At 51.6% G+C, this 12,432-nt stretch overlaps 6 protein-coding genes across 6 annotated transcripts; 2 read left to right on the plus strand and 4 right to left on the minus strand.

The window, feature by feature from the left end:
* Positions 1–118: 118 nt before the first annotated feature.
* HD553DRAFT_340625 (uncharacterized protein) lies at positions 119–2,515 on the minus strand (the record flags this gene model as incomplete). The annotated part of the gene is made up of 10 exons (XM_046182568.1): positions 119–225; positions 293–726; positions 785–897; positions 964–1,347; positions 1,407–1,448; positions 1,518–1,663; positions 1,724–1,954; positions 2,070–2,254; positions 2,336–2,375; positions 2,449–2,515. The coding sequence occupies 10 exons, from the start codon at positions 2,513–2,515 to the stop codon at positions 119–121; spliced, it is 1,749 nt and encodes a 582-aa protein (XP_046038197.1).
* A 431-nt stretch (positions 2,516–2,946) lies between these two features.
* On the plus strand, positions 2,947–4,701 carry HD553DRAFT_199607 (uncharacterized protein). Its single transcript, XM_046177088.1, has 5 exons — positions 2,947–3,168; positions 3,257–3,304; positions 3,363–4,055; positions 4,133–4,248; positions 4,329–4,701. The coding sequence occupies exons 1-5, from the start codon at positions 3,153–3,155 to the stop codon at positions 4,590–4,592; spliced, it is 1,137 nt and encodes a 378-aa protein (XP_046038198.1). The 5' UTR covers positions 2,947–3,152; the 3' UTR covers positions 4,593–4,701.
* Positions 4,702–4,746: 45 nt separating this feature from the next.
* HD553DRAFT_334485 (uncharacterized protein) lies at positions 4,747–6,112 on the minus strand (the record flags this gene model as incomplete). The annotated part of the gene is made up of 4 exons (XM_046182148.1): positions 4,747–4,862; positions 4,928–5,207; positions 5,338–5,379; positions 5,444–6,112. The coding sequence occupies 4 exons, from the start codon at positions 6,110–6,112 to the stop codon at positions 4,747–4,749; spliced, it is 1,107 nt and encodes a 368-aa protein (XP_046038199.1).
* Positions 6,113–6,955: 843 nt separating this feature from the next.
* Positions 6,956–8,015, plus strand: HD553DRAFT_269895 (uncharacterized protein; the record flags this gene model as incomplete). Its single annotated transcript, XM_046177638.1, has 3 exons — positions 6,956–7,094; positions 7,138–7,351; positions 7,415–8,015. 3 exons carry the CDS (start codon positions 6,956–6,958, stop codon positions 8,013–8,015), a joined length of 954 nt encoding a protein of 317 aa, XP_046038200.1.
* A 16-nt stretch (positions 8,016–8,031) lies between these two features.
* Positions 8,032–9,686, minus strand: HD553DRAFT_199584 (uncharacterized protein). Its single transcript, XM_046177087.1, has 3 exons — positions 9,680–9,686; positions 9,540–9,602; positions 8,032–9,455 (listed from the first exon to the last, which is right to left on the minus strand). Exon 3 carries the CDS (start codon positions 9,420–9,422, stop codon positions 8,211–8,213), a length of 1,212 nt encoding a protein of 403 aa, XP_046038201.1. The 5' UTR covers positions 9,423–9,455; positions 9,540–9,602; positions 9,680–9,686; the 3' UTR covers positions 8,032–8,210.
* A 1,180-nt stretch (positions 9,687–10,866) lies between these two features.
* On the minus strand, positions 10,867–12,396 carry HD553DRAFT_348927 (uncharacterized protein; the record flags this gene model as incomplete). Its single annotated transcript, XM_046183420.1, has 4 exons — positions 10,867–11,245; positions 11,306–11,433; positions 11,509–12,294; positions 12,354–12,396. The coding sequence occupies 4 exons, from the start codon at positions 12,394–12,396 to the stop codon at positions 10,964–10,966; spliced, it is 1,239 nt and encodes a 412-aa protein (XP_046038202.1). The 3' UTR covers positions 10,867–10,963.
* Between the last annotated feature and the right edge of the window lie 36 nt (positions 12,397–12,432).

Genomic DNA, 12,432 nt, shown 5'->3' on the forward strand with positions numbered 1-12,432 from the left:
TGCGCCTCAAAGTCGATGATCTGAAAATTGCGATATGCGTCGATGCGTCGATGTCGAGTTGATGTTGTCGATCTCGTTCGCGGTCACGATGTCGGAATCGAGGTCGTCGCGGCGAGACTCATGCCAGGTCCAAGAAACTAGCCTGACCCAGAATCTTTCCATCGTCTGAGTAGACTTGTGCCTTTATTTCGGTATCGAAAATGTACAGCCGCACTTCGAAATGGTCTGTGAATCGTCTAGCGGACGTCAGATATGCAATCAGGCCTCATCAATCAGGAAGAACATAGCTTACATTTGTATCGCCGTACTCCGGCTCTTATCTCCACAACTTCGGACGGCATCTTCGGATTGACCTCCAGTCGGACCGTGCCAATCAGTTCAAGATCGGTATCCCCTGAGTAAAGCGGCGCCTTGTCTTGTGACGACCGGAACAGTTTGATGGTCCGGCTTTCCTTTTTCAAAGGACGGCTTTTGTACTCGTAATTGCAGCGATGACTGAAGAAATCATCTTCTTCGACAATCTGAGCCTTCGCCTTGATAGGCAGGAAAGCCTCAAGATGTTTGGTGCCATCTAAGTGATCGTAAACTAGATCTGGGTGATCAAGAATCTCCCACGGCTGTGCTTCTCGATGGTACGCGATGCCTATCCAGTCGTTGCTGATGCGAGAAGCAACCGGGTTCTGGATGATGTAGAGGCATGCCCCCAAGGATACCGCTCGTGATCCACTGTGACGGGGTAACCAGTCAGACTCTGATCCCTTGTAGTGAATGGTTGCACACTCACGATGATGAAGCACTACATTCCGGTTGTATGACCTGAACAGTCTTACCGGCACCCAGTTCGAGTCTGTTCTTGAGGAAAGCGTTGTCCCCAAATCCACCTGTCAAGAACACGTACTATAGCGTTGCATCAGAAGCGGTCAGTGATGCGAGAGCTTGGTGCAGCCCGACAAAGGCGCTCACCTTTGGCTTGTCGGCTGCCGCTATCCTTGACGCAACATTGATGATAGCCTTGACATGAGGTCGGAAGGCTTCTTCGATCCAAGATGGCGGAACCTCCACGCCCCCGCAATCGAATTCGGTCGTGTCTTGCGAGATCTGCCAGAAGGCGACATCCGAGGTAGGGGAGAACCAGCGTTTGGCCTCGATGAATTTGGCAACTCCTTGATCGATATGTACACTAGAGATTTGCGCTGGGTATTCTTGCTCCAATTTCTCTTTGAACACCGCTCGGAAGGAAGTATCGACAAAGGTCGATCCATGAAATAGACATCTTTTGCTCTGAGTAGTTCCATATTCTTTGATCTCAAGGGGTATAGACCGAGTGACCTCATAGGAGGTAAAGTCCTGCTTTGGTCCTGTTCAATAACCGAGGCCAATATTAACCGATCTTGATTGCTACTCACGACAGTACCCCCACCTGCATCGATAACGCTAAATACGTCGCCCTACAGTATAGTCATCGGATCGCTCAGTCGGTACTTGAGCAGTGCATATGCAGCCAAGAACGAACTTACCTGCTTAGCGAGATGTCGAGTGCGATCAAAAGAATGGAGTGCGGCGGCCTCTGGTTCAGAGCAAAATCTCAAACAGGACTCCGTGCGCTTCGAGATTAGGCCGATCCGCAAGGCCTGGTGACGCAGTTGCGCCTGAATGGTTGGAGCTACATCCATGATGAATGATGCGTTAGTAAGGGGCTATATATTGAAAGGCGTCGACTTACTGCACCAAGCGACCGGGACCCCGATGACATAGATCATTTGGCCATTCCGACTGAGTTCGTCCATGCAGGTTGTAGTCATGACCAATACGTTCCTCGCGTCATCCTTGGCCGCCTTGATCAGGCACTCGAGATAGTCGCCCCAAACGTCATACGCGGTTTTACCGAGAGGTAATTGTCGGGCAGGATCAGAGAGCGCTTCGTGCTGCACTTGATTGTCGGGGTCAATATGCGCTATATCACATCGGACGATGCAGTACAATTCAGGAAGGAAACGGCATCGAGGAGGTCAATCGCGCTAAATTGTAACCCCTAGAGCCCGTGAATGACAGTTCAACAGATCACTCACGTTTAAACCATTCACATCGAATCAGGTCTCCGTCCCTCAGTCGTGTCCTGTCAGGCTTGGACAAGTCCTCTGTCTGAGTCCCCCACTTTTCGCATACGCCTTTCCGATTGTAAAGGAGGACGGAGGGCACCTTAGCCCTTCCCGGAACTTGGCCGGTGAGCCGTTCAAGTACCGCAGGCTGACGGCTACCGTGTGTGTGTTCGGGCACATCTGTGATTAGCTGCGCGTTTGACTTCTTCATTTCGCATCTCAACTCCCAGGCTTACATTTCGCCAGTTATTTGACGCCATGACATTGCGACACCAGCTGTCCATTACAAGATCAGACCTCATCAAAGTGGGTTTTAGGCATGGCCTCGATCGCTTTAGACCATACTCACAGAAGGTCGTGCCTATGTCGATCCCAAATATCACTTGCTCACGACATTCTTCTCTCTTGACAGACATTTTGTTGTGGTTTATTGGGTAGACTAGATGAACGGTGAGTATATGAGGATGATCTGGTTCTGGATACCAAGGTTTTGTTTTCATGGCAGTCTTGAACATCTCATATCTTTCGCATCGATCTATGTATCTATGTTATACAATTATACATATGCCACACATAGGCTTCTCGGAAGCTCAAAGCCTAAGCGCGCCACCACCCCAAATTTCGATGCCGGACTCCGTGAACATCGGGATCTGACATCCTCCTCCTGCCTCCTGTCGGTTGTACCCAGCTGCAAGTTGTTGCTGCTGCTGGACGTGCCGTGACACATCGTAGTTGCGGTGGGTCGGTGGATCGAACGGACCGATCCGGATCGACGCGGATCGACGTCCTTTGATCCTTTAGTTGCTGCAGTCTTTATTGTATCATCGAACCTAAATTCATGCTTCGTTGCTGCATTTACAAATAGTGGCATCTCATTCATCCAGCGCATCACAGCATATACAAAGCCCAAGACCGTCCGGCCGATCCTATAAACGAAACTTGATAGCCCAGAACGTTTGCGATATTGTGACCGATCCCAGTCAGACAACTGACATCAACCTCCATCGAGATTCTCCGCACGCGAAGGGAACCAACCGTTCATTGCAATAAGAAATGGTCAAGCTTCGCAGTAAGTGGAGATGAGACCCTGAATGCTCGCGCAGGTCGTCTAGTCAAGACTGAGACTGACTTGTACCTGTCTATACGATGTTGTTAAGACCGAGATATCGGCTCGCCGGCACCCTCCACAAGGGAGGTCCGGTCTCGTAAGTCAAGCCTCAGCCTGGACGCAAACGATCTCTGAAACGTTTTCCTGTTGGTCAGCCACCGAGATATCCGTCAGACGCTCAAATAGACGTACTATCGGTACGTCATCAGATGACGACGAGTACCAACCTGGCCCACCTTCCAAAAGAAAGAAGGCCGATAAGGCACCAGCCCTTGTACAGGCTTCAAAGCCGAAGCCAAAACGTAGGCAAAACCGAAAGCCGCGAATCACTAAGCGCGAGAAAGACCTCGAGGCTGAGCTCGATGAGACGCGAGATGAACACGCTGGCATCGCTGCGCAACTCCGTGAGAATAACGATCAGATCACCTCAGAGCTTGAAAAGATGCGAGTGGACTATATCAAGCTCGAGAAGGACGGAAAAGTGGCCATTGAGGAAATGAGTGCAAGACTTGTCAGGAAATCAGCCGAGATGGAGACGATCCAGGAAAGATACCGGGTCCTCGAAGAACAAGCTCGCGCCTTCAAGCGAGATCGGACCGCTCAGGCATCTCTTGTTCCGGTGTCCCAGAAGACGGAGGAAGAGTACCTTCGGGACCTTCAACACTTGAATCAGAGTATCAGAGACCTTACTCATCGATTATCAAGAGGTTCGAAGGAGAGGAGGGAATCCTTGACGTTCATCCTGATCGACCAACTCTGGAACAAGGTGTTTAGCGTTCTGGTCTTGGGAGAGGATGACGCGGATGATGAGGTGCTGAAGTCGTTTCATCGCGGGTTGCAAGGGAATGGTGAGCTTGCAATGGATACAATCCATTTGTTTTGTATATGACCGAGTCTGACCTCACTCTCTTTCGATGTGTTGTAGCCCAAACAATGTTTCAGGGCTTACTCTATGCGTCCGAGAACGTCAGGTCGAGAGACCAGGATACGATGACCGAAGAGCTTTGTAGGCGGATCTTGGAGGAGTCGCCGGAGCTGCGTGTAGGTGTCTGCATCTTGGTTGCTCATCGCTTCTGCTCCACCACTGTCACTATACTGATATCATCATCTACCTTTTTCAGAGCATTCAGGACATCCAGACAGTCGTTCAGATGGCTGTTAGGCTTCACTGGGCGATGTCTAGCGAAGTCAAGCAAGCCCGGCTGGTCTACTTCTCGAGAGGGTCGGTGTTCGACGCGGGGACGATGCACACACGGGGTCAGAGCGGTACCGCCGGTGCCGCCGAGGCAGACCAGACTGTTGGAAGATGTCTAGGATTTGGATTCTACGGTTCCGCGGGGACCCTTGAGAAAGTGTTGGTGACGATCGAGGAGGATTGCCTGTAGAGAGGTCGTTCATGTAACATCAGCGTGTCGCAGATTTCGTATGATATAGGACTCAAGCAATTTGTACTGCCGACGACGTTAATATGTCAATGAACACGAAGGTGATGGAAATTGTTTGTGGTGTCTGTTTGTTTTACGAGTACAACGGTGATGCTCACGGGTCGGGACTCGAATCGTTGAGCGTGATCATACAGTCACATCCGCTCGCGGGAAGGGGATGCCGAGGATCCGGACCGCTCTCATCAATCGACATGAAAGCACTGTAAAAAGCTCTACGAGAACAGATACATCGAGTCCGGCTATACAGCACGACCTCGTTCTCGACATCGACGTACTACCAGAAGCACCACCCCGCTCGAAAGAGCAGATACGTCGAGGCCGGTTGTACAGCACGATCTCATTCTGTAACACAGAACGGATGTATCGGGATAGGCAGACAGTAGCGCGGTGTCGAGGAAGGATGTATCGGAATTGCCAGACAGCCCGAATTAACGTCGGATCAACCTGAAGGTCGACCTCGATCTGATACGAGTGAGTAGGTGCCGACGCATAATACTGGTAGCAGGCGTAGACGAAACAGAGCAACGGCCGCTGAGCTGGCACATGTAGTCTATGCTGAGGTATCAGCAGGAGAACATGGAGAACTAGTCAGATCTCCAATAAGCTGCAGGGGGGTTGAAGTACCAGCCGAACGTACCGGTCATCGCTCCGCCTGCTTGCGTTATTCTCCTAACTTAAACCTAACCCTTCCCCACTCTCGATTTTTCCGCTTCTCCTCAGACTGGGTCTACCCAAATCGCCAGCAATTCAAGCTACCGCTTATATCGCAACCCAAACTTCGAGTGGTTAACTCCCGATGTCTTTTGCTTGGCCTGATATCCGACAAACTTGACGACCTCCGGGTTCTCCAACAGCCGAGGTATGGAGAAGAGCTCCTGGGCTAGCTCTCTGTTATCGGCTATCCGATGCACAGCCGAGTGGCATGGTCGGCAGAGATAGGCGATATGAGTTGTTAAGAGGGACTGTTTGGTGATATTGCTATCGACGTCGGCGGGTGGATGGGAGAGGATGTAGGTATGTTCCGACCGCGGGAATAGGTGGTGGATCGTGAGGTGGTTTTCACGGTCGCATAGTTCGCAAGCGTCAGGTCGAGGTGGAGCACGGAGTGTTTGTTCGTCGTCAGTGTTGAAGGAAGAGGAGGCGAGGTGGTATGCGTCGAGAACGTCCCGGCTGATAAAGGTCGTTTCCTGGGGGTCCTTACCGAGCAGTAGGACGAGGTGTTCTTGCAATAAAGAATGCAGCGTGTCGTCTTCGGCTTCATCGGTAGAAGTGTAGCCTGTAGTAGCCCTACTAACGTCTGATTTAGATCGAGCATCCTCTTCTAGGACTCGAGGAGCGAAACCGCTGTCAACGATGACCTCGGCCAGGAAATCGATCACCTCGTCGTCGCTCCGCGGCAATACGTTTCGCAATGCTTCTGCCCAGCGGTCCAGCGAGTCGGACTTGACAGAGTGACCCATACTATGGAATCGAGGAATACATGCTCAAGTCTCTTATCGACTTGTACGTGGCGATCAGGGTGGACGATTAGTTAGTAGATGTCGCCTTCGAGCTGATCTGGCCTGCGATCAAGCCCGGATGCTAATTTCGTACCACCAGAAATCGGTGGTACAAAATTAGCATCCGGACAGCCGATGGTTGCGTATGACAGTCCTGCAAAGCCCTATGGCTTGCTCCGATCCTCTGCCCCAGCCATAACTCTGCGTCACGAGTAGACATCAGTGCTTTGCTCTGTATTTGGTCTGATAGAGGTCCATGTGACCATCAAGCCGGGTGAGATCGATCGATCGACCGTAGGTCGCGTCCGACCGATTAACTGTCGAAAGACCCGTCGACGACTAGCTCGACCAGCATCTAGTATCTAGCACGTACTAGCAATCTAGCGAGTGCAATGCAATTCGGAAAGAGCCTCTGGGAATCGAGCGCTATGGCGATAGTGCTCGACGATTCACAGAAGCGCACGGAGACAGAATGAAGTGATGCGTGATTCCCGTTGACTCAGGGACCTCGGGGAGTTGATTGGTAAGCGCGCGAAGCCCAGGGTCGATTGAAGTTCGAAGTCAGCTGACGCCATCGGCTTAGTAAGTGAAACACGTCGAGATGTCGAAAATGTTGGAGCTTTACAGCCAACTCTGACACTTCCGAAACGCATATAATGGGCCAAGAATCGACGATGATTGCTCCTCACTCTCCTTCGATTTCTGTCCATCATCAATCACACAAACACTCAGCTTCCAACTCGAGCAACTCGCCTCCCTTCAACTTCACACTTACCAACAAAACAACAAATTCGAATAATCGATATGTCCCGAGTCATCGCAGTAGCAGGAGGATCCGGCCAGATGGGCAAAGCCATCATCGACGCTATCCGTGCCGACAACAAGTTCCAAGTCGTCAGCCTCGGTCGAAAGGTGAGTCCTTTTCGCGTCGTTTCCGGTCGGTGTTGTAGACTGACTTGATGAACTCAACTCATAGTCCGCCGAAGCGACCGCTGATAAGCCTCGAACCATCGGAGTCGATTACAACGATGTCGCCGTTCTGGTCAAGATCCTGGAGGAGAACCAGGTCCATACCGTCATCTCCACCCTCAACACCGGAGGTGATGATACGGCCGAGTTCAACCTTGTCGAAGCTTCGGACAAGTCCTCGGTCACCAAGAGGTTCATCCCTTCTACCTGGGGTATCGAGTACACCGAAGAGTGAGTCCATAGCTATTGAATTGGGCATTGACATCGTACTGACTTCTTTTTCGCTATGAACAGGGTCGCTGGCTACTTCCCCATCGCCAACAGCAAGCTCAAGCTGATGGCCAAGCTCGACGCGACCTCGCTCGAGTACACCAACATCCCTACCGGTCTCTTTGCCGACTACTTTGTTGCTCCGTACATCGACACCTATCTCTACCCCTTGGCAGTCTTTGTCGACCCTGCGCACAACACCGCAGCGATCCCCGCCTCGGGGGACGTCCCCGTCGCCTTTACCCATTCGTGGGATACCGCCAAGTTTGTCTCCGCGGCGATGTCGTTGGACAAGTGGGAAAAGACTTCGTACATCGGTAGCGACAAGGTATCCTGGAACCAGCTCGTTCGCCTGTTCGAACAGGCGAAGGGAACCAAGTTCACCGTCAAGCACGATGATATGGAGACCCTCCGACAAGGTCAAATCACCGAGCTTCCCTCGCACCCGGCTACCTACCCTCATTTCCCCAAGGAAGCGATGACGGGCATGTTCTCCGCCTTTGGGGTCATGTCCGAGACGGGCATCTTCGACTTCAAGCCGGAGAAGACGTTGAGCCAGCAATTCCCCGAGATCAAGTTGAGGAGTATGAAGGAGCTCATTGATACCGCTTACAAGAAGCAGTAAGGTGACGGTCGAATCGTTGTAATACAGCCCATGACATCGATTTAAAGCATATTGTTTCGGACATGTTGACTGGCTGAGCTGCGTGTATCGAATTCGAGAAGCAGCTCTTGTACAAGGCTTGATGTGATTCGCTTGTTAGTATTCGCCTTGGTACCCATTCCTCGTTCCGCAGGTCAATCCCGGATTGCCGTGCACTTAGCGAACAGTATCGCTGTCCCGACGAGGTCGCTTGCTGGAAGAACGAGACAAAGACGGGGCTCTACCTTTGCCCTTCTTCTCGCTGACAGGCTCATGCGGATTGGAAGCTTCTTTCTTGGGTACCTGGTTAACCGCCTCACAATGTAGGTGTTGCAAGTGCTCTCGATGCTCGATGTTCGGCTTCCGCTCGTCCTCGCCTACTTGTGGCACGACTCGGGAGCTGCACGCACACCGTGCATCCAAGTCTCGTTCACGCTGCAAAAGTACTCTTTCACGCTCCTCGAGCCCCCGCGCGATTTCCCGCTGTTCTCGGTGAGCTCTTTGACGTTGCTCAGCGAGATCCTGCTCTTGTTGAGTAATCACACGCTCTCGTTGTTCAACCTCTTGCAATCGACGTTCCAGATCGGCAGCAAGCTGGACAGAATCCGGCTGTCTTCCCTCTGGCTCGCTTGGCTGATCCACATCTACAGCGTTCTCTAAGCCTTGCTGTTCCTCAGCCGTCTCGACCTGCGGCTCAGCATCGTCGCGCTCTCCACGTTTGCCAGCATGTCGCTGTCGCTGCCGCTGCTCGGCTTTTTCCCGTTCCCAACGTTCAAGATCCACATACGTAAAGTCAAACGAGTGATAGGGTTTATCATCGTCATCCCACATGGCAAAGACCTTCCATGCTTCGGGATCATCAGGTTGATCTGCAGCCTGGAGGTCTTCCTCATACTCATCCCTTTCTGTCTTCGCTCGCTTAGCAGATCGTTTGGCTGTTTTAGCCGGTACCAGGATACACCTGAAGATGTCGATTTCGATATGCGCTTCGCAATGAGTCGCATAGATCTGCTTGGCCTCGATTGCAGGGTCGTTTGGCTTGCTCCAACTGCCAGAGAACGACTGATTCTGGGTGCATGGGAAGTTGATAGTGAGGATGTGGGATTCGTCGAGATATACCTCGGCTCGCAAGTCGGTGCAGTCTTGAAGATGTGCCTGCGCACGGTTCCGACGCAACACGTCCGCATTGGGTTGTCCTCGAAGTCGGGGGACTCTACTGGAGAAGTATGCGGCCACATCTAATTCGATGCTGAAGGGCCTTTTCCCGACAAGGTTAATAGTTCCCGAGGTTTCATTCGACTTATCCCGATTGATATCCCAAGGTCTGGCTGGAGTTCCGTTGACAAGCACGGCGGCTTTCAGGAGGTTGTTCGAAGAGATCAGAGTCATCCTCGTTCTTCCGCCGTACGGCAACTCTCAATGCTAGTTGGGTCGAAGTTCATCACAGTGAGGATTAGGAATTAGCTACGTAGCAGTTAGACACGGCTTTTGGGACTCGTTACCCACGGTGACAGTTCGTTTGAAAGCTCAAGGGCGATGAATTGACAATCAATCAACGAAGATGACAGTCTGACGAGATATTTCGCGATTTCATATCGTTAGGACCGGGCTGGTTAACAATCAGCTCGTGAGAGATTTATACATACCTTGTTCATAACCCTCAGTCATATCAGAGGATCACCAGAGACAACCAAGAAGATGGTGTTTTGATGTGAAAGGTGTCGAGAGCTGATTTGTTTAGCGGAGGCCGCTGTTTGATGACGCCAGCCCGGCGCTTCTGCGACGTCCTTTTGTATGGTATGAGTGTTAATCAAGGCTACGCATTTGCGATAAAGACGAGACCAATGGACGAGCCACAAAGTCTGACATCGCTGCGATATCGAGAACTTAGTACAGGTAAGGTACTGCTAAGCTGCTGATGAACCGGCAAGTGACACCGCAATCTGGGCGACGCGCATCGACGACGCCGACCGACCCTAACCCTGCAACCCAGACGCGACCCCAGCAACCCAAAACCGACCCAACAGCCCAAAACCGACCCCATATACGCACGGCGACCCCGAAACTGCGACCTCACGCAGAGCCTGTCAGCCTTGTACACCTTCCTTTCATATCAGAGAGGGGGTGGGTTGTAATCCTGGAGCTCTTGTATACTGGTGCGAGTGGGAACCTCGGTCATCTCGAGAAAGGCGCCAAGGGCACCAGGATCGAAATTGAGGACGTCAAAAAGAATGTTCAGACATTGAGCACCAAGTTGGAGATTCCGGCTGGAGATTCCGGCTGGAGTTCCGGTTGAAGACTTTGTCAGGTTGAAGGCTAGAGTTGACAACTACAACGAACACTCCCGCCCTATCTGGGACGCTGAGATTGGGGCAAAGCGGCAAAGTGACTCGGGATGCTGGTGGATAGGTTGGATTGCAAGGCCAACATGGATTGCATCTTGCAGGACGTTTTTGGTCACTACTCGACCCGATATATATGCTTCTTGAAAGTGGAACAAGGTCGATTATCTCTTTCCGGAAGCAAAAAAAAAGAGTAATAATCTACTCTTTTTTCTACTTCCGAGGGATACACTATTTATCGTCAAGGGGCGCCTTGCCGCCTGGTCAGGGCCTGCCGGGACGGCACCCCTTATGACAGAACGAGGTCAATAACACTATCGTCTGGCCTGTTTTGCCGCAAAGACAGGATCGACCAGCCGTTCTTTGCAAGCACCTGACCGAGTTTCATGCTCTTGCCTAGAGGCTGAGCAGAAGAAGAGCGAGGAGGAGGAAAAGGATAATGATGAACTTTTGCCTCGACGATCCTAGTAGTACAAGGCACAACAATATACGTTCTATACTATGGCTTCCTCCTAGACACAGGCAGTCTGTTACGTTATATGCTTATGTGCAGCGCTCTATCGGTCCCTGATAGTCGATGCCGCCCTATTATTCGAGAAGAACTAGACACTTCTGCTCGATTCCGGCCGACCCGGCGAATCCGAACGAAAGGCAAGACCTCACAAGAAGCGGTCTCTCGACCTTGTATGACTCGTCGACGATGATCTCGCTCGTAATACGACGACGCTGGGCGATTTCCATCTCCGCTGGCGCATAGATCGCAGGTGTGTTGGCGAACGCGTAGAGTACCCTAGTATTCTTGCCCTCCTTTGCCATGGAGAAATGGATTCGGACCGCTGATTCGATGATCTCGTCAAGGGATCGACGCGTCTATACATAGCTGTGAGCCTCCCAGCCGTACACAGGCTGACTATCAGGCATTATGCTCACCTCCTTGTTGATCTTTTGCGCCAGTTCGTCTCCACGTACGGCTTGAGTGATGGTAGCCTTGATGAGCTTGTCAAGATCGACCATCTTCTCGATACATGTGAAAGTTGTGGCTTTCCAAACCGTTCGATCTTGACGATATCGAGCGTGAAGAAGGGGCAATTAAGTGGATCGAGCTATTCTGGAGACCATTCAGGAACGCTTACGGAGGGGCGGAATTTTGGAAGCGACCTGTTCAAGTACGCTCGCGCATATACGACCCAAACCAGGACAGAAGTCCGAAAACACCTCGCACCAGAGGAGTTCGACACACCAGTCTTGGTACGTATCTCGCTTTTGACGTAGCGTACCTGCGGCCGACTTCGCAATGTCGTCTCGCTTGACCATCTGATGCGCAAGGTCGACGATTTTCTGATTGAGCTCCCGGACGTCTCGTAAATAATCTTCTTCCGTGTTCGCGGCTTCTGGTACCAACAATGTGGCAGCGCTTCGTTCTTGTCTAAGCCGAGAGTTTTCGACGCTCTTTTCTTTTAACTGTGCTTGCACAGCGGGAAGTTCGGTGTCACGCAACTCTGCGTATAACCGATTCGTCCCATCCGCTAGCGCGCGCTTCACTTCGAGCTCCGCAGAGACAACTTCGAGGCGTTGACGACTTTCCGTCAGAAGATCGTCGACACGGGTAGAGTGTGCCTGTGCTCGAGTAAGTGCAGCCCGAAGCGCTTGTATCTCGCCCTTCTGCGCCTCGATTTGATTTTGTAGGAGACCGATGTCAAAAACTGATTTGGTGGCTGATACATTATTGTTGTTCAACACCGCAATGTCATACTTGGTGTCGTTTTCGCTCGACTGATCGTGCGATTCGAAGCACCGCTTTTTGTTGACAGGCTGCTGTTCAGTCGAGTCATCGGTCGTGTCGATCGCCCTCTTCAGCGAAGCAGGGGTGGAGACCGTCGAGACGAAGAAAGGGAAAGAGAGATACGTGAATCGCTCTCCTGTTCACTCCAGGAACAGATCAGCTATGCAATGGAATGAGGGAAACACAACGTCTCACCCCAGATTTTTTCGAAGACGTATTCGATCACCGCCAGCTTCATATTTGCGCTGTATTGAGGTTCTCAAGCGTATGAACC

Source organism: Filobasidium floriforme, assembly GCF_021052385.1.
Source record: "Filobasidium floriforme strain CBS 6241 chromosome Unknown HD553scaffold_6, whole genome shotgun sequence".
NCBI classification, from domain to species: domain Eukaryota; kingdom Fungi; phylum Basidiomycota; class Tremellomycetes; order Filobasidiales; family Filobasidiaceae; genus Filobasidium; species Filobasidium floriforme.